The sequence below is a fragment of the Bacillus rossius genome, chromosome 1 (assembly GCF_032445375.1).
Source record: "Bacillus rossius redtenbacheri isolate Brsri chromosome 1, Brsri_v3, whole genome shotgun sequence".
NCBI lineage: Eukaryota > Metazoa > Arthropoda > Insecta > Phasmatodea > Bacillidae > Bacillus > Bacillus rossius.
The window spans coordinates 73,617,709-73,638,490 of record NC_086330.1 but is presented as its reverse complement, the minus strand read 5'-3'; the positions used below and the strand labels follow the sequence as shown (position 1 = coordinate 73,638,490).

Below are 20,782 nucleotides of genomic sequence, written 5' to 3'. Positions count from 1 at the left end.
ACCCTGGCGGACGGCGGCTATTATTCCGTGCGCCTGCCGAGTGGAGTGAACAGTGGACACCGAGCGCGCATTCTATGTAATTCGAGGAGAACTATGAGAAGTATTTACATTTCAGAAGTTTCGTAGACGCGGCCCGCGTGTACAACACAAGTAATTGCAACTGGCTTGTTTCCGTGTGTATAGTTGGTTCGATTGATAATTGATAGTGTTATGAGCACATATCTGTAACTCGACACGATTGGAAAACATTTTTTTTTGGAAATAATACGGATTTTTGTAAGTATGTATTATTTCTGGTTGTAAAAAACAAAATAACGTTAACCCTAATGGTGGTGCCAAGGCACCTGTGGCACCTACCGTGCGCACGCCTATGATTGTGTCGTGCTGCGCCGCCCCCAGCTACTTGGCGCCCTATGCTGTTGCCTAGTTTGCCTATATGGACGCGCCGGCCCTGCCTCTAGTTAAAATCGTTGCCACATTCCCAAAGGGAAAATTCTTGCGTACTCGAACAATAATAATTCAATGCTGAGACCAAAAAAGAAAATCGCAAAAAACCTTGACATTTTCAATAAATAAAGAAAAACCTCCACCCTTCTCCTAGACTAGTTAACGTGAGAACATTAACAATAGACCTACACACTAGCATACTTGACCGCGTGTTAAGTGTATATTGATTATTTATTTCCTTACAAAATCTGACCACCTATTGTTTTCGTAAAAAAATGTTACCTTATTCGGACGTAATCAAGTTAACTAAATTTTTTATTTAGATTATATTTTAGAGCTTCAATTACAATCGTGAACGGGACATACGACAATTACAACAATTAAAATAACTGAGTATTTTTTTTTTACTTCCCGCCTCGTTTACAGGTTACTATACCAAAGAGTATCAGTAAAAATATCTATAGCTACGAAAAAAAAAATAAACAAATAGTATTTACTTAAAGAAATAAATATCAAATAAAAATAATAATAATTTATTAAATACTAAAAGTAATGATTTTTTTGCTTCAAATGCATAAAACGTTTGCCTTAAAGTTGGTTTGATGTGTGTCATGTAGAATGGTCGAGTGTGGTATACTACGTTTATACTCTTTGCAAACGTCATTCCATGATTCGCTGCCGATGGTTGCAAAGTGTGCAGTGCGGTCAGGCCCGTAGGCTGTCTGGTTGTACGTAGATGTTTCCTGCCATGTAAATAACTTCGTGAACGTTGAAAGCATGAAACACGGCAGCAATACCAAGTACGAGATACTATCACAAGCTAACGCTGAGAAAAGAGTTAATGGAGATTCGATAGGAAGCCCTGACATTAGTATCAGCGACGTAAGTTTTTTTGCATGTACTTCATATTGATTATTTAGTTTGTACCTAGAATTTTCGGTATTATATTTCTAAAGTTGTTTATATCTACAGTTACCGGAAACACAACTGTATAGCTGTTATTTTTGTAGATACTTTGATTCTATATTACGGTCGAAATTTAGCGTATTCTACCCTAAAGTCTCATCTTACGGTATTGAACTAGGTCATGTCTGGTTCCACTTAAGAAAATCAATTACTCGGTCCACGTCGCATATTGATTTATTTCAGTGCAGGGGGATATAAGGGTGTTGTCTTAAAATTACAACTTTAAACAGGCATTTAAAATAAATTCTTTTGAAAGGTTAAATTCTGCTGTACCGTGAGGTGTTATTGCACTGCTAGCAAATTTAAACTTTGGCGCGATATTTTTGTTGTTCATAGCGCTGAACGTTTATTAAGATATTAATTTCCGTCAATAGGTAGGTTTACCGTATGATGTACCCATTACCGGCATGATTAATTTAGAAATAATAGCACAAGTGTAACAATAGCACAGGATTTCCCCCCCCTCTCAAATTGAAACTCGAGTCAAAAACTTACATGTCAGTGCTAATTATTGATTCGATTTAAAATTTAAAAATCAGGACATGTATTTAAAAGTATTCGCAGATGATTTGTACCTGCAAATTATTTTTAATTTAAATTTTGCAGTTTTTTAATCAACACGTTTTTTCACATCAAAAGCATCAAAAGATAGAGCACAATACCAGCGAACGCACGTACGTAAAGTGAACTGCATTTTCTATAGGCATATTATGGCATGTAATTCAGTTATGGGGAAAAGTTGCTAAACACGCATATTTTCATGAACTCTGGGATTGCATTAAAGGTGACAGAATTGTAAGGCAGTTAAAATTCATAATGCCTGAAGTATATGCACAGAATCTTGCTTTGCTAATGGAATAGGTAAGCTTTTAGCATTTTATTTAATTAAATCTTTACTAGAGAGTTAAAAGAATGGATTATGTATTTGAAACTTAAAACTATATACCTATTAATATATGCCAGTTTGAAGTCTAACCTACCATAACCTCTCTTTTCTTTTGAGATTAGATACTTACCGGTAATAGAGAATGAAGACTTCAAATTGTCAGGTGAAAGTCATAAAAATTCTTAATAAAAGCAGGTCTTCAAATTATTTTTACAATATCAACTTGTAACCACACTGTTGTAATGGTTAAAAAATAAAGTAATCTGTATGCAAACATTTATTTTCATAATTTCTTTCAGTAGTCAGAAAATTAAAAGTTTTTTTAACTCTGTTGTTTTAACAATCACCAAAACAGTTGACAAGACCTTTCTGAATAGATAACATAGGTCCTCTTTCAGAGTTTTTGGTCAAACAAAGGAACTATCATCTTTGAACCAAATTTTGATCAAGTTATTCTGCAGATTAACTGCTTCTGTACTAAAACAAATACTCTTGTATAATGTAAATAGTCGATTAGGTTATGTTAGCTGCATTACAAATACTGTAATATCATGTAACCTGTTAAATTAAGGTAGCTACCGTACATTAAAAATATTGTAAATTTTGTGGACTATTAGTTATGTTGGATTAGCTACATTAAAAATCTAAACACCATTGGTAATGTTGGGTTAGCTACAAAAAAAATCTAAACGCAGTTGTTTGGTACAGTCAAGGAACATTTGCTTCAAAATATTATTTTTGGCTTTTTTTCTTTTCACCAAAAAGCCATAAGACTGAGTTTACCCTTGCATAACTAAAAAAAAAAAATGTTAAAACTTTAATTTTGTTGCTCTAAAGCTTTTCATTTGTGTCGGTGCACATTTGTGGGAGATTTCACTGACTAAAGTTGGTCCGGCTCAAAAAAAAATATATATCTAGAAGCAGTACTGAGTAATGTGAACCAACCTTGAACTAAGTCCACTGCAGGTGAGCTGGGGATCACCCCGGGACTATCGAAGGATAAAAACAGGCCCTTAGTTGTGATGCAGGGATTCAATGCATCTCCTAATATGATGCTTGCTGCAAATTAAAACGTGAAATTGTTTTAGCACATTTAACTAGGTAATATGTATTATTTGTTGGGACAGTCAATAGAAGCATTTCAAACTTATCATGAACTGAATTTACTAAAATGTCCAGTTTTTAAAAATCAGTTTTTTTGAGGTCAGAAAACTATTTTTGAAGTATGTAAGTCTATAGTAAAAATAAATTCTATATAGCCTAGATTAGGAAATTTGTTAATTCAGTTCACGATAAGTTGAAACTCAAATACTTTTGATTTTGAAGTGCTTCTGCAAGTCACACAGTTTGTATGGAGGCCTGAGCCAGTGAGAAACATGTGACGAAAGAAGTGTCCCAGAAGGTGATCGCCCTTTCTACATTAAGACTTTCTCTCACACATCATGTTGCTCATATCACTTTCTTGTTATTTGTATGTTTGAGGGCATTTACTGTAACTTTTATCTCAATAATTCTCTTGCATTGTATAGTTCGTCTAACATTTTTTTCAATATATATTTATATAATATTATATAAAAGTGTTTAAAAGTCTTGCAAGTGTTTATTCAATTATCAAGCAAGGAAACGTGTGATCCAACAGCACTGCATAAGAGAGATTGCAATGAATTTACTGCAAAATCCCTAAAGTAATGAAAAAAAAAAATGAAATAGTCTAGATTTGGCAGGTGAGACCAAGCCTTGCTTAAACGGTATGGTTATTGTTTTAAATGAAATGGAACCCATACTTGTTCAAGTTGTTATCGTGGGGATCAGTGTGAGCTGCGAGAGTGGAAGGATCTCCCAGCGGGGCCAGTCTGTTGAGGGGTGTGGCGCTTGCCGCAGGCGGATGCGCAGAGCATGTGGCTGACGACGGGCCAGGCCTGCGCGCTGGGCGCGGAGGAAGTGTCCGCGCAGCTGCGCGTGGACCTGCGACGCGGCCTGGGCTGGCGCGAAGCCGAGCTGCGCAGGCAGCTCACAGGCTTCAATGAGTTCACGGTGCACGAGGAGGATCCACCTTGGAAGAAGTACATAGAGCAAGTATGTATCAAACATCATCCCTTTAACATCTTTAAAAAAAAGTCCTTAATATTTTTATTAAGAGCCTTTAAATTTTATTTTAATTTTACCATTGGTCCTTTAAAACGCCTTAGTAAAAATTTACTCCAGCCGCTTGTATAAACACATTTATTTGTGTAGTTTATTTATTTATTTATTTTTTTTGTAAGGATTCTAGCAGCCAGCAATTTTTTGTCAATGATGAAGCAGAGGATTGTTTCAAGTTTAATTTTTTCCTTTATATATGAATGTACTATATCTGAAGTTATAGCTAAAATGATTAAAGGGATCTTTCAAAACTCTTTTAATTTTTGATAATATATAAAGGTACCAACCATGGAACAGTTGAGGCAATCTGAACTAATAGAAATCTGGTTTAGCTGTAGAGTAATGTAAAAATAAATATATGCCTAAGACTGCATACTTACATTCTTACTAAACAAAACACATTACAAACCTACATTTCAAACTAGCATTTGTAGTATGCATGTTATTAATGTTTGTAACGAGGGAAAGACTTTATAGACACCCTGTATTTACTGCCTGTTACTATATCACCCATAACAAAAACATTTTTATATCTGAGTCTCCTTAAGTAACTCATATAAGCTTTAGCATTAGTGTGCACCACATTGTATACATGGTCAGCAAATATTTGCTTAACTGTACAGTACAGAGTATGATTGTGTTCACCAATCTGTTTATAATTCTTAAATTAAAATGTATTGTGTGTTCAAATGTTTTTCAGGTAGATAGCTTAACAGTGCAAAATACCATGCCCAAAAACTTATTATTTTTAAAAATAGGTCTTTGTTAATGGCCTTCTGAAGTATATATCTTTCAACTAAATTAGTAAGGTATGCCTAAAGTTTTAGGAATGTTGCTTTTTTTTTTTTTTTTTTTGAAAGAAAATGGAGGCACTTATATGTTTAGTTAATTTTTTCAGCATGAATGCAAAACTGAATATAGATGTTGAATTCACAGATCACGAATAGCAGGGTGCATGGCCCCACAGATGCAACTAACCAGGTTTCACTTAAGAGCGTTGTCTGGTCGGGGTGTATGTGTGTTAGTGAGGCGGGATGATAAGCGCAATGCTCGCTGGTATTTCTAGCGCAAGGCTCTGAACTAGCACACAGTCTTCTCGTTGTGAAATTTGAGCGGTGATGGTAACATTATATGGTGGAGAAGTGAAGATATAGAGGTAATGCAAGTCCCATAAGTGCTTTCAAGAATCTGTACTGGTTGTTTTATGCCTAAAAATTACTCAGAAAACACGCCTTTTAGCCATTTTAACTCTTATGAAAACACAGTTTAAAAACTTAATCCAAAGTCAAAAGTACTGTTCGGTTCTCAGCGAATTCTTAAATGCTTTTTGTAAACAGGTCCCACTCTGATATCTTGTGTAGTTTTGAAATGAAATTTCTTTTCCTGAAGCTCTGCACACCGTATGTGAGCCAGGGCATTCGGCACCCTTGATGCTGAGCTAGCACCAAGTAGCTGGGATACAGTGGTTTTCCTGCAGCTGCTGTGTTGGTTTAGGTACATCTCTGCACAGTCAGAGGCCTGCTGTAGAGTGGTGTTGGTCCTGGATGATCTTAAAAGTATTTAAGAAATATTATTTACTTATTTTGGTCACATTTCGTAATATTAGTCCAGCTTCTTCTGTGCAGGTGGTGAGTTTTTTCCTGTTACGACCATATTTCATTTAGAAGTCGTGAAAATTACATGTTTGACAGAGCTGCCATGTTTGTGTCATATGGTAATTCATAGAGGGATTTTGGAGAATACAGAAACCTTCATTCTCGACAGTTATATCGGAATAGTTATCTGCTGTGGCATTCTGGTAGTGAATTTTTTCCTTGTACAGTTTTATAATGTATTTTCACACCATCAAAAACAACTGTAAAAATTCAGCAAAAGGGTCATCTGGAAATAAGTTTTGATAATATATTATTTTGTGCTGTAAACCAAATTTTCTTTTTCACACTCTTTAGGGTTAGAACATTATATGACAAGTAACACATTTTTGATTCAAGAAGTTATTTTAGACATATGCCATTGCTGATTATACTGTAAAGCTAAGAGGGTAGTTTAAAGATACTATTGCTACTTGTAAATGTAAAATAATAATGAAAATGTCTTTTATGCAGAAGTATCTCAAACCTGAATACCAGATGATAAAATAATATTAAAATGATAATAATTATTTTTAAGAAAATTATGAAAACAACAGAAATAACCGAATAAGGCTGGGTTGCTTTCATAATACCGTTAGATACATGAAAAAAAATTGCAATCCAACATGATATTTAATAAAACAAATTGCAGCAATAAATGCAAATTAAATACGTAATTATTCTCAATACTTACACCGTGGTCTGAATAAGACCTTTTCATTGTGTTACCATATGCCGATACATTAATTGAACATCTGCTATGTAGTTTAATTTCAAGTGTTAATGTGGTATGCAGATCCATATGTGCTTGTATTGCAAATTAGCTGACAGCTATGGACCTTTGTTATGTTGCATGAATCAATACTGATCCTGATTAAGTGTGTGTGGGTCAAAGTTTTTTTTTTAAATTTCTTTTAAGTTTCTTTTAAACACAAATTTTATTTGTTATATACATTGTAATAATATTAAAATATTTTAGTGATCCATCCAGTGGACAAAACATAAACAACTAAAGTTTGTCTTAACTTGATGTAAGTTTTTGGACATACGCCATTGCTAAGAACTTTTTCTGTTGAAGAAAAACTAATAAATAAAATAAATAAATAAAAATACCCAAAAAAGACAAAAAAAACACACAAAATTAAGCAAACAATTGCTGTTGTCAAACTATTGTGTTTGTTTGTCTTTTCGTTTTGTCGTGTTTTTGTCTCGTTTCAACTGTTGTGCTGAATTATTTTGGGTTCAATATTTTTGTGTTGTCATCATTTGTGGTTTTTTTTTCGTTCTCTTAGTACATTTTTCTTTGTTTTTATTTGTTTGTTGACCATATTCCTGTTTCGGAATATTTTGTGGTGTTCATATCCTTGTTGACAACAGCAATTGTTTGCTTAATTTTGTGTGTTTTTTTTTGTCTTTTTTGGGTATTTTTATTTATTTATTTTATTTATTAGTTTTTCTTCAACAGAAAAAGTTCTTAGCAATGGCGTATGCCCAAAAACTTACATCAAGTCATGCTCCCATTGCACAAATCTTTTAAAGATAAAGTTTGTCTTCTTCCAACATTTTACTCCGTGTTAGATTTTGTAAACAATTAATTAATTTATAATAGTGCAAAAGGAAGTTAATTTGAATTTAATACCATACTTTGAAACAACTCCTGACATTCAAAAGGGTGGTACATACTTGCTAGCCTTTATTTAATCATAGAATATGTGTAATTGGGAGTGAGTTATTATCATTGAAAGTGAAGCCAGGAAATTTAAAGTTTGTTAGCTTAAAACTTGTATGAAATCTCTAACAGTATAAAATGGTCTATATTCATATATTTCTGTTTTTTCGCTTACATCTTGTTAACTACACAATGAATTTTGATGTGGTTTTACCATAATTTTGATAACTTCTTCCGTAAGGTTTATTTCCGTAATACATTCGTATTAAATTAAAAATAGTAGATAAAACTCTATGTCTTTTAATCATTTTGTAAAATGATGCTCTTAGGGCACTGATATGACTCACACTGACTTATACATATTGTTACGATTTCCCTGCGGGTTCGTAAAGGATAGCCCAATTAATAGATTTTATTCACACACACAGTTTTATTTATTACCACTACTTGTCACTTACAAATAATCTTCTAAATTGGCAGATAATTAATTACACGTAAAAAAGGTCAATTCCCCAGTCACTCGTTACACACACCTCGCTGGGCCGCACCTCTGGCGCAACTCTCGCCGCAGCACCCCTCGTGGGTCTCCGCCGCAGGACTCCGCCGCCACACTCCGCCGCCGCCGAGACTCACTTCCTCTTCACCGAGATCCCACTCGACTCCTCGTTCGCAACTGCACTCGGCGCTCCGCCGCGCCCGCGACTCTATCGCCCGGAAACTCCCGACTCCACTGAACTCACTCACTCCCTGCCCTGGAACCTTCGTCCAAGGACTTCGCCCGGAAACTCCCGACTCCACTGATCTCACTCACTCCCTGCCCTGGAACCTTCGTCCAAGGACTTCGCCACTCTGCCGCACCCGCGGCACTATCGCCCGGAAACTCCGCCGTGGGAGAACTCCCCACTGAACTCCTTACTGACTCGAAGGTCGGCCCAACCTCCTTAAATAGCCCTTTGGTTCCCGTCCAGAACAATCGGGCATGTCTCCGAGATATCGCGCGACCTTCGCCGTCGAAATGCCCAGAAACGCGTCGTGAGTCCTCGAAGGACGCGGTGGCTGCTCTAAGAACGCCGATAAAGGCGTCTGAGTCCTTTTATTCCGCAGTGCGGCCTCTTTTAAGTAACCCGATCTGAGGCAGGTGCGCGCTGCGACGGTCAGGATGTAGCGAGATAGTATGACACGAGATACCAGGGAGAGGATGCGGGTGGAAGGGGGCGCAGACAGGCCGAACGAGCGCGGCGACGCCAGCACTGCAGCCAAGCGCGATCGTAACATTGCCCCCTCCTTAAACCTGTTCGTCCCGAACAGGTAATGCATCTCCTCCTGGAGGTCCCCATGCTACTCGAAGTTTAGGCCTCCTGCCTTTTCTCCATCGCGGGCTGTACAGTCTCACCAGGTAACCCTCTCTCGCAGCAGATGTAACTTCTCTTGTCACCCGGCGACACTTCTGCGTCGTCGATGCCGCATGTCGTTCAGCCATCTGCCCGAGCTGGGCCGACCGTTGCCTTGGACGGACCCGATTCTCTTGAGAGCATTGCTCGTTGCCTTCCAATGGTTCGCTTGTTTCTTCCCTTTTTCTCTCTGTTTGTTCTCTCGTAGCTACTTGTTCACAAAGCATTTCTTCCCAGCTCTTCTTCGTCTCTTCTTGGTTCCTCATTCCCTCTTTGTTCTTATGAATATCGTCTGGACTGCTTTCAGTTACTCCTTGCGCCATCTTCTTCACTCTTTGTGTTCTCATTTTCTCTTCTCGGTCTTTATTCCCCTGTTCTTGGTCCTTCTTCACCCCTTCTTGGTCTTCCTGTGTTTCTTCTTGGTCTTCCTTCGTTTCTTCTTTGCACTTCTCTATCTCTTCTTGACTCATGTACATCTCTTCTCGGCTTTTCTTCAGCTCTTTTGTGAATTTTGCCCTCTCTCTTTGGTTTATCTTCATTTCTTCTTGTTCAATATTCTTTACTTTGTAACTCATCTTTACTACTTCTATGCTTTTATTCAGCTCTTCTTTCATCTTCATGTCCTGGCTGTTCTCCTCTCCTTGGCTAATGTCCTCTTCGCAGTGTTCTTCGCTGTTCTCTTCGCTGTTCTCTTCGCTGTTCTCTTCACTGTTCTCTTGACTGGTCTCCTCTCGGCAGGTCTCCTCTTCGCTGGTCTTCTCTTCGCTAGTCTTCTCTTCGCTAGTCTTCTCTTTGTGGTTCTTCTCTTCACTGTTATTCTTTTCACTGTTCTCTTCTTGGCTGGTCTCTTCTTGGCTGGTCTCTTCTTGGCTGGTCTCCTCTTGGCTGGTCTCTTCTTGGCTGGTCTCCTCTTGGCTGGTCTCCTCTTGGCTGGTCTCCTCTTGGCTGGTCTTCATTTCTCTGTTCTTCTCTTCGCTGTTATTCTCCTGACCGGTTTTCTGTTCGCTGTTCTTCTCTTCTATGCTTATCTTCAATTCGGTCTTCATTTCATTATTTACTTCTTCCTGGCCATTCTTCATTTCATCCTGACCCATTATTTCCTCCTGTCCCTTCTTCGTTTCCTCTAGGCTATTATTTGACTCACTCTTCTTTTCTTCTTCATGGCGGTTCTTACCCTCCTTCCTTTCACTCTTCATTTCTTCTGTAAAGTTCTTCATACTCGCTAACATTTCTTTGTTATAGTTCTCCCAAGTGGCTCTTATTTCTTCTAGGGCACCCCTTATCACCTTGTATTGCTCGTCAGTAAGCCCTTCAGTAGCCATCTCTCTCTAAAGCATTTACTAATAATTAAACAACCTAAATAATAATTATTTTTGAATACAGTTCTTAATTTTATATGACCTAGCCGAACCTTCTAATTAAACTAACAATAACTCTATTACATTCAAAACTAACACTGACTACAGTATACTCAAACTAACTCTAGAAAATTTCAAATTCACTAAAGTTCTAAACACTAACTATATTCTCGTAAACTAAACTATATCCTTAACTTTTATTCTAATAATGTAACTGAATCCTAAATCTATTAATTAGGGCTATCCCACTTCTGACACCAAAATGTTACGATTTCCCTGCGGGTTCGTAAAGGATAGCCCAATTAATAGATTTTATTCACACACACAGTTTTATTTATTACCACTACTTGTCACTTACAAATAATCTTCTAAATTGACAGATAATTAATTACACGTAAAAAAGGTCAATTCCCCAGTCACTCGTTACACACACCTCGCTGGGCCGCACCTCTGGCGCAACTCTCGCCGCAGCACCCCTCGTGGGTCTCCGCCGCAGGACTCCGCCGCCACACTCCGCCGCCGCCGAGACTCACTTCCTCTTCACCGAGATCCCACTCGACTCCTCGTTCGCAACTGCACTCGGCGCTCCGCCGCGCCCGCGACTCTATCGCCCGGAAACTCCCGACGCCACTGAACTCACTCACTCACTCCCTGCCCTGGAACCTTCGTCCAAGGACTTCGCCCGGAAACTCCCGACTCCACTGATCTCACTCACTCCCTGCCCTGGAACCTTCGTCCAAGGACTTCGCCACTCTGCCGCACCCGCGGCACTATCGCCCGGAAACTCCGCCGTGGGAGAACTCCCCACTGAACTCCTTACTGACTCGAAGGTCGGCCCAACCTCCTTAAATAGCCCTTTGGTTCCCGTCCAGAACAATCGGGCATGTCTCCGAGATATCGCGCGACCTTCGCCGTCGAAATGCCCAGAAACGCGTCGTGAGTCCTCGAAGGACGCGGTGGCTGCTCTAAGAACGCCGATAAAGGCGTCTGAGTCCTTTTATTCCGCAGTGCGGCCTCTTTTAAGTAACCCGATCTGAGGCAGGTGCGCGCTGCGACGGTCAGGATGTAGCGAGATAGTATGACACGAGATACCAGGGAGAGGATGCGGGTGGAAGGGGGCGCAGACAGGCCGAACGAGCGCGGCGACGCCAGCACTGCAGCCAAGCGCGATCGTAACAATATTGATTCATCAAATTAATGTGCTGCAGAAAAGCTCGTGATAGCATATTTATATCTTCTAAGAATGACCCACAGTAACCAGTTTTATCTTTGAAAATTGGTTAAAAAAATGTGTGATTTATGAGGCTATTTTGATTTATTAATCCTTATTCAATTAAATATGTTATTTGTATTAGATATTTATATTAGATTGACGTATACACCATATCATATGCAATTCATCAAACTGTGCTTTTTAGCGTGATGTTATTTAATAGGTACCTAATTATTTTTTTCAGTTTCTGTTGTACCTTCCCAATTTATTATTGAAATTAGGTAAATAGGTAGATTTTATGTGCAGTCAGCGCATCCTACATGCTACATTAGTAGGTTGCATCTGTACGAAGCCAGGTGTAAAGTGGAAAGCTAGTTCAAAATAAATATTTTTTTGCTTCCAACGTACCATTTAATTTTTCAATGTTTCGCATCATGAAAATAATGCATGCAATCCTTAAATATCGAGATGGCTTATTTTATGTCATAAATATTATTTAATTTTCAATAATCTGCACTAACAGGTTATCACAGCCTCTAAACTAATTGGCAGTGTCGAGCAGAATGTTTCTCTCGAAGGTTGGCTTTACTAAGGTTCAGATTACTGCAGATGCTCTGTCTAGGGATGTCAGCAGTATGGTTGTCCTGTGTTGCAGTTCAAGAACCCTCTTATACTTCTGCTCCTCGGCTCGGCGTTCGTCAGTGTCTGCATGAAGCAGTTCGACGACGCTGTCAGCATCACTGTGGTGAGTGTCATGGCAACTCAACTCTTGTGTTCCGTGTCGCAGAGTGTGTGAGAAGCAGGGAACAGCATGTCTGCCTTCTTTGTTAGTGTGTGTGGTTGAAAACATATATAGAGTGGTAATGTTTTACTGCACATTCAAGTGTGCTACATTTATATTACCTTTATTATGATTCTTGAAGTGCAAACCATTTAGTCTGAACACTTTTGAACTCTTGCCAAGTGTTTTTTGTTTTTCAAGAAATTATTTTATTATGAACTTCTTGTGAGTATACCTATTATCAATGTGCATATAAGTTAAGACAGGTTGATTTTAATTGTATCTTTTTCAATTTTTGATTATAATGACTGCCTGAAGCCAATGAAAAAATCCTAAGTTTAGTTAGATTGCATTTTAGTTATTTTATTTGTTTGAAATAAGTACCTTTTAAATGCTGATTTAAGCCTGTATAGCTTTTCATTAGAGCATTTTTATTATGTAATAAAATTATGAAAGCAATGTGTATATTAAATTCTCTGAATTTTCAATATTTTGGTAATGGCAACTAAAAAAATCTAGGTGTCGTTAATGTTCTAAACTCATCATTTAATAATATATCAGTAACAGTATGATAAGCAAGCTGGGAATAACCCATGGTTTGAAAGTGTATTTGCTCCGTGAGGAACACTTTTGTAGATAACAGCACAGTCGTGAGTGGCAGTCACTAGCACAAGGATTAGTGATAATGTTGACGTTTGTCTGGTGTCTGAAAATTGTGTACACAGTTATATCTGTGACACAGAAATCTCTTCAAAATGCAATACCAATTAACCTTGGTCTTTGTTCATGTTCCTTATAATTTTTTTAAAATTCAAATAAAGTTCAGTGTAATTATTTAGTCCCTTATAAATTAAAAGTAATTAAACCAACTGTAGACAATTGCACCTAGTAAATTAACCAATTTTATCGTGACATGACTAGTCTAGTGTGTTTTAGCTAGTCTGAACATTTTTGGAATATTACCTTTTTATATCTTTCAGTGGAGATGTTAAAATTGAAAACCAACTGTCCCAATACCTATGTTGTCAATTGAGGAAAGTGTAAGACAGGCTGTGCTTGAGTTGAATTCTGTGGGGTTGCCAGGAATATACTCTGAAATTTATTCCAAAATGTTCAAACTAGCCAAAGTGCACTATAGTAGGTTATTTTATTATGCTGAGTGATTTTGTGTTCAGGCCATCATCATCGTTGTGACTGTGGCCTTCGTTCAGGAGTATCGTTCCGAGAAGTCGCTGGAAGAGCTGACGAAACTGGTTCCACCATCATGTCACTGGTAAAAGACCATCATTATGTACAGTAGTTATATATAGGGACCCTTTTATTTCGCGAATGGTTTATTCACGAAATTTTTATACAAGCATATAGGGTCAACATACCAACAATTTATGTTATTTTTATTGTGTTACAAACCGTTTATGCGTCGCGAAATTCCGCGAAATTTCACGAAATTTGCCATTTTTCTCGCTTTGCGCGAAATAGGGCTAAATTCCTCTATTTCACGAAATTTCGCACGAAATAGTCCATTTAAAATCACTATTTTTAAGATTTGCGCAAGAATATGTTTACAAGTCAAAGATAAAACTCCACACTACACGAAAATATTTTACAGAACGACGCCTAGGCAAATCATTTTTTCACTTTATAATTTGATAATATAAGTAACTTCATATTTTAACGCCCTCGGGTTCAAGAAACGGGTTTAATACGTTTATTAACCTAACAATAACACAACTGGTTTGTTTTCTTTCGTTGGCCAACGGGTTTCCTAACGGCCATAACAAGCCATAGAAAAGAAATTACATAAACACTTTATCATTGCGACGCCATGTTGAATTTTTTAATTTTTCGCTGTGAATCTTTACTTTTTTCTTTCAAACCCCATTTATACGGAAAAAAAGTCTTAATTTTCTATAACATTCACAATATATCTGAAGTCAATACCGAATTACGGTAATTTACAAAAAAAAAAACAATAATTTTACCAACATGGCGTCCTTCCATACAAAATGACGTCCTTGATGTATTGTGAAGAAAACTTACACACTTTATCTCGTCTTCTCTGAGACGTTCGGAGAAACATGTATCTTTGGCTCAGAAACTCCGGGCTTGTTTGTTTTGATGCTGCTTATTGTTGAATACACACTTTTTATATATTTTTTTAGATTGAAAAGTGGATTTAAGTGTTACTCTTGAATTTATATATTCATACATTTATCTGAAACAGTAATTTAGCTAGTACTTTGCCCTCGAATGAAGCATGTAATTTAAACAACAGTTATACAATTGCAATTCGCCATATCTAAACGTGTTACAAGCGTTTAAATCATGCCGAAAATTGTATCAATTTGCAACTGACGGATTTTATGTATTTGATGCAAAGAATCAAATATTGATGTGCAAATTTTGCAACTTCCCAACAAGGGTTTATATTAATATTACAATTTTAAATGTGTAAATGTTCAAGTGTTTAAAATAGCAAGATGTTTTCAATATTATCTCATAATGAAAGTTAAAATTTAACAGTTAAGTTATTTTTTCTTTTCCTGTATTCTCTCCTCCCCCCCCCCCCCCTTACATAAATGTACTACGTGTTAAGCGAAACAAATTTTATTTACCGCTTTATTAAAAATTTTGACTTTTTACACCGCTTCTACTGGTTTTTTTATACCGCTCTTACCAGGGGTTTTTACACCGCTTTCACTAGTTTTTTTGCACCGCTATTGGTAGTTTTTATTTACCATTTTTCAGGGTCCCTAGTTATATAGAGTAACACTAGCCTAGCATTGCCATTATTCTGTGCCATAAAACTGGGGCAAACTTGTACACGTCTGGATAGGGCATTTTATTGAGGGAAATCCTCACACTTATTCTTCTTGAACCTGGGTGTTCTGTTAAAAGTAATTGTTTGTCTTTTATAGTTTGACTGATGTAGAAATGAAATGTTACAGGATTCTGCCAATAAAAAAGGATTAATTTAGTCCTGCACTGCACTAAACTGAGCCCACACAACTATACCCTGTAACAAAATCAGAAAACCATCAGAAGTAATAAATAATAGGTTTCTGTATTCCATTTTCCTGGGCGTATGGCAACCCAACACTTGCTGCCCTATTCCACCAGTAAAGGCAAAATGGAAGTCCATACACTGCCAAACACCAAAATGGAAGTCAATACACCGGATAACACTGAATTGCAAGGGAAAACACAAAATGCAGTGAAATCCACCTTAAATGTTTTTTGTCTAATAATATAGATAGAGAAGTATTTTCATAAATTTTCAGTTCATACTTTTATTTTAAAACCTAACATATTATGTACTAAGTTAAAATATTTTTTTTTGTTTAGTTTCTATGTATTGTGGATGTGGGAGGCAAGGTAGTAAGCGGCCTGGTGGCCCCACGTGGCCACTGACGTCACGTGTGTGTAACTTTGGGAATTAGGGCGGCGTGACCTCGTCCCCCTCTGCCCCTGCACCCTCCTTCCTTGGTACTGTCATCAATCCTTAGCAGCCTCGGAATTCCACGGGCTTACAGATGCCGTCGTGTGGAGTGGTGTGAATAACACTCTGTTATCTGGATGCTTCAAGCGTCAAGTCGGCCCGGGATGACACAATACGTCAACCACTTCAGTTAGTTCCAGAAAAACAGCAAACGGGTATAAAAGCGGCACCTCCTTGAGGCGAGTGAAGTGCAAGTTCAGCGAGTGGCGTGTGCGACTGAGTGGTGTGAGACTGTATGTGGGCAGGTGCAGGGTAAGGGGTGAACCACTGTTGAATATAGCTCCAGTGAGATGTGTGAACTATGGATTTGATAGATATTTAGTTATTTGTGAACAGACATTTTAAGTGTAATGATTTAATTAGTAATGTAAATATTAGTAGCAAATAAAACTGAATAAAATTAATTGGGCTATCCTCAGAACCAGTTTCCCTCCAACCTTGTAACAATATGATGATTTTTACGAAGTAAAGTAAATTATAGCAGTCAAAAGTCAATATCATATAGTACCAAACAGACATCAGCCTGCAGAGAAACATCACAAAGAAATGTATGAGTATAATTACTGTGGGCTTTAAGAGGGATTAAGCCTTGTCATCTTGCAAAATGGAAATTTTTGATACTGCTTGAAATAAAGCTTCCATGCTAAATTTTTTGGTTTGACATGGTATAGGACTTAGCTTTGGCTATATGTTGATGTCAACACTTGTGAACTGGTGGGATTATCATGATAGTTATCTGTTTAAAATAATAAGTTTTTTTTTTCCTCCCAGCTATTACAGTCTGGGAGATATGAATTATGCCTTGACATGCCAAAAATTGTAATAAATACTTAAAAATTAGAATTATAGCAAAAAAGATGATTAGATGGAGCCAGATCACCTTAATATTGTGTATTGATTTTTTGATTCATGTTAATAGTATTAAAAAAAATAAGACTGAATAAAGTAATATTCAAATATTAAAAATATGTTGGTGGTAGAAAACCCCATAAGAAATCAACTTTCTTTTGCACTGCTTGTAAAGACATGTATGTTTATTAGTAGGGGCCGGGAACATTCACAACTTGCGATATATGCAATTTTTGTTGCAAATTTCCATATTAGAAACTATTTTTACTAATTTTCAACTATAATGTTATTTTTGCTAATTTCGGCATTTTTTTTTTTTGTGAAAATAGAGTAAAATACCATTCAGGTGTAAATAAAAACCAATATTGCCACAATATTTCTAGAGGTTTAATAAATAAACTTTTCTCAAATTGTGTTCAAAAATTTATCGTTTCAGACTTGCAAGAAAAAACCGTTATTATAGATTTTTCAAAACTTTATACCTCTATTACGAAAACCAGTTCTTATAATACATTTGTGTTTCATGGATTGTCTGCTACATAGGCTCACATATAATTTTACTAATTTTTACGTACACAATACGTCCACCATCTTGGCAGCAGATTTCTTTTTTCTAGTGTTTACTGCACCATGGTATTAAGGTTGGTGTGTGTTTTTGGTATAATAAAAACAAAGCGGATAGTACTAATGTTTATTTTACCATAGTTTTTAGTAGTAGACCACTCTTTTTCGTGTTGCAATAGTTTGATTACTTTTTAAATACCTTTTGTGACTGCAATTTTACGGAGATGTTGCTATGATAACATACTTTCGTAAATTGAGCTCCTGTGTTAATTTAATTTTGATGTAGTTTTTACCATTATAATTTTCTGCTATCGTTGGGAGATGCAGACAAAATTTTTATGTAGCATTCATGTTTGGAGACCGACTTCGCAATGATATTTGCTACTGTAATCCAAAACCTTTAGCAACAATGGATCGAACCACTGTAACAGCTTGTGAACGAACAGATCAGGTTAAGATGCATGGATTGTATGCAACTGAGATAAAGCTGTTTTTTTTATAAGTATTGTAGCTGCTGTGTCACTTGGGAAAAAAATGATGGCTTAGACAAACATGTGACTTCAGCTAAACACAAGACTAAGAAAGAGCATTTGTAAAACAACGTGCACAAACTTCTCTTCTTCAAGTTGGGAACGCTGAGAAATGCCAGAAACTAGATAAAGAGGACTGTAGAGGTATTTGCCAAAGCAAATATTCCCTTGGAAAAGTTGGAGAATAAACTACTCAGAGATTGGATCAATTACTTTACTAGCAAAGGTGGAGATTTGGGGTGTGTCAAAACTCTATGAGAGAAACTCATTCCAGGTTAGTTAAGCATTTTAGTTATTTAACCATAATATATAACATTAAACCATAACTTTTAAAAACCTAATATCAATGAGGCATGAGCCTTAGGGAAATGGAGGGGACATAGTTATATTAAAACATATCTCTTCGTTGGTTAATTATTAATGTAAAATATTACAGTTAAGAATAATTAATGCTATGTTATCTATTACAGCTCTTACAGAACACTTTGAATTGTCGACCACAGGAAGGAAAAATAATTAACATACTCTGTGATGAAACAACGGATAAAGTTGGGAGGTGTGTTTTTCGTGTTGAAACAACTGGTTTTTTTGCCATTGTTTATTTAGCTGATTACTTCACAGATGTTGTTCAGTTCTTCAAAAGTCCTAAAATTGATAAACAACACTAGCTGGCTGACCCGTGTGAATATTTCGCACAGTATCATGATCAGAGACCGAATAATAATATAATAAAATGGAAATAAATAAATGTAGGTATGAAATTAATGAATGATATTGTTACGAACGTTAGCAAGGCCACGTCACGCGCAGGTGCAGAGCTAGCTGGGCTGCATCACATGCCGCCGTAACCAGTAACATGAGATGTGCTGTGCGCACCTGGGTCGCCACTTTATCTCCCTCCAGACCTCAGTTCCCCCCGCGCGGCACTGTTAGTTTGACATCCGAAACCTGCCAGCTGCAGAGTTACGTGAGCCGCCGACACGTGTTTTCGAGAGATTTCTGCCGTCGGGACGGCTCGCGATGACGCGACTGGCCCCGGCCGCTCTCGTGAGTTCCGGAATAGCGCCGGGGCCTATATATGTGCCCGAGGACGTCAGGGCAGGGAGTCAGTTCGGAGTGTTCAGTCGGGAGCTCTCCCGCGGCAGAGTTTCCGGGCGAAAGTGCTGCGGGTGCGGCAGAGTGGCAAAGTCCTTGGACGAGGGTTCCAGGGCAGGGAGTGAGTGAGTTTAGTGGAGTCGGGAGTTTTCCCCCGGCAGAGTTTCCGGGCGATAGAGTCGCGGGCGCGGCGGAGTCCCGAGCCAAGTTGCGCGCAAGGCGTCGAGCGTATCCTCGGTGAAGGGGAAGTGCGTCGGCGGCGGCGGAGTGTGGAGATGTAGTCCCGCGGCGGAGACCCATAAGGGGTGCTGCGGTGAGAGTTGCGCCAGAGGTGTGGCCCAGCGAGGTGTGCGGTGTGTGAAACGAGTGACTGGGGAATTTTAAGTGTAATAAATTATTTGCCATTTTAGAAGATTTTTGTAAGTGACATAAGTAGTGGCAATAAATAAAACTGTGTAGTGTAATAAAATCTTTAGTTGGGCTATCTGTTACGAACCCGCGGTAAATCGTAACAATATTTTGCTCTGAAGAAAAATAATAAATATCAGTCTTATAGTAAAAAGTTGTTATCTATGCATCAGTATATTCATCATCAATGTTATTGAAGTTAGGAGTACTTACCTGACTTAATTGTTAGATTTAATTCAGTTAAATTATATTTATTTATTTATGTGGGTTTATAAATAACAGTTTATAATTATTTATAATTTATAATGCTTAATGTTGGTTTAATTTGATTAGTTTGTGGGATAGAATGTATAGAATGTAAATAACAGTTTTCATGTTGTTAATAAAATTGTCAATAGATGGTGCCTCATAGGTGTTTGTTGAATATATTTTCATTAGGAATATCATCAAAGGATGGCATTCCAAACACCTTAGAGAAATAAGATATATGATGTTTGTAGGTTATGTTTGTGAAAAGAAATATCAACAGTAATTCCAAAAGTACTTAACTTATAAGAGAAAAGTCTGGCATGACAAAAGTTTTGGTTAAGTGGTTTTTTGGTGGAATTTTTTGGTTATGTTGAAGGATTTCTTTATCATAAGTTCTGTTTATTATAATGGAAGTGCAATTTAAAAAAGAAACATGTAAACACAGATGTTTTAAGTAGATATCTGATTAGATATTTATCGAATCTGATTCAATATCTATCGAAAAATCAACGCATCTATTAAAAAACCTCTTCTTAGATGACTTTAAATCTAAAATTAAAGAGCGGCGGTAAATTTTTAGATTGGGTCTATTTTTTGTCATTAGCCGGCATAATAAGCTTTAAAATGAGGGGTAAATCATGGAATTTGATTAAGGAATGAGGAAGATCTCGCGGACCGACAGAAAAACAGGCTAGAGAAATAATAGGTATATAAGATTGGCATAAACTTCTTGTCTGAGCTCAGTGAAAAGGAAGTAAAATATGTTATAGTTCAGGCAACTTTTTTCAAAGGCTCTAAGTATCCAACCCCCATCATCTCTACCCAAAGTTGGCTACTTTGGACATGGCTTTTGGGGAAGTTTCTGCCAGAAACAAAGACAGCCCTGGTGGAAGTAAGTGCCTTGGAAAAAGCTTCAGTTGTTCACACATTTAGCAAGGCTCAAACTGTCTTAAGTTACGTGAAAAGGATCCAAGTAGGGAACACTTCCAAAATGTTGCACAAGCCTTCAACCCCAAAATTATTCTGTACAACAAAAAATAGGAAGAAGCAGGAATAAGAAATCTTAGAGTATTTTAGGAACTACCCCAGACTGTTATTTCCAGG

At 37.4% G+C, this 20,782-nt stretch overlaps 1 protein-coding gene across 2 annotated transcripts in view; it reads left to right on the top strand.

Annotated features, from left to right (window-relative positions):
* The first annotated feature begins 1,106 nt into the window (after nt 1–1,106).
* The window catches only part of LOC134537713 (calcium-transporting ATPase type 2C member 1), a 104,625-nt gene continuing 84,949 nt past the window's right edge, over nt 1,107–20,782 (top strand). The window contains exons 1-4 of one of the 2 annotated variants that reach the window (XM_063378455.1): nt 1,107–1,329; nt 4,181–4,375; nt 12,359–12,448; nt 13,660–13,757. In XM_063378455.1, coding sequence (XP_063234525.1) covers nt 1,225–1,329; nt 4,181–4,375; nt 12,359–12,448; nt 13,660–13,757 — 488 coding nt within the window. In that variant the 5' untranslated portion in view covers nt 1,107–1,224. The other variant, XM_063378465.1, reaches the window with a different exon arrangement.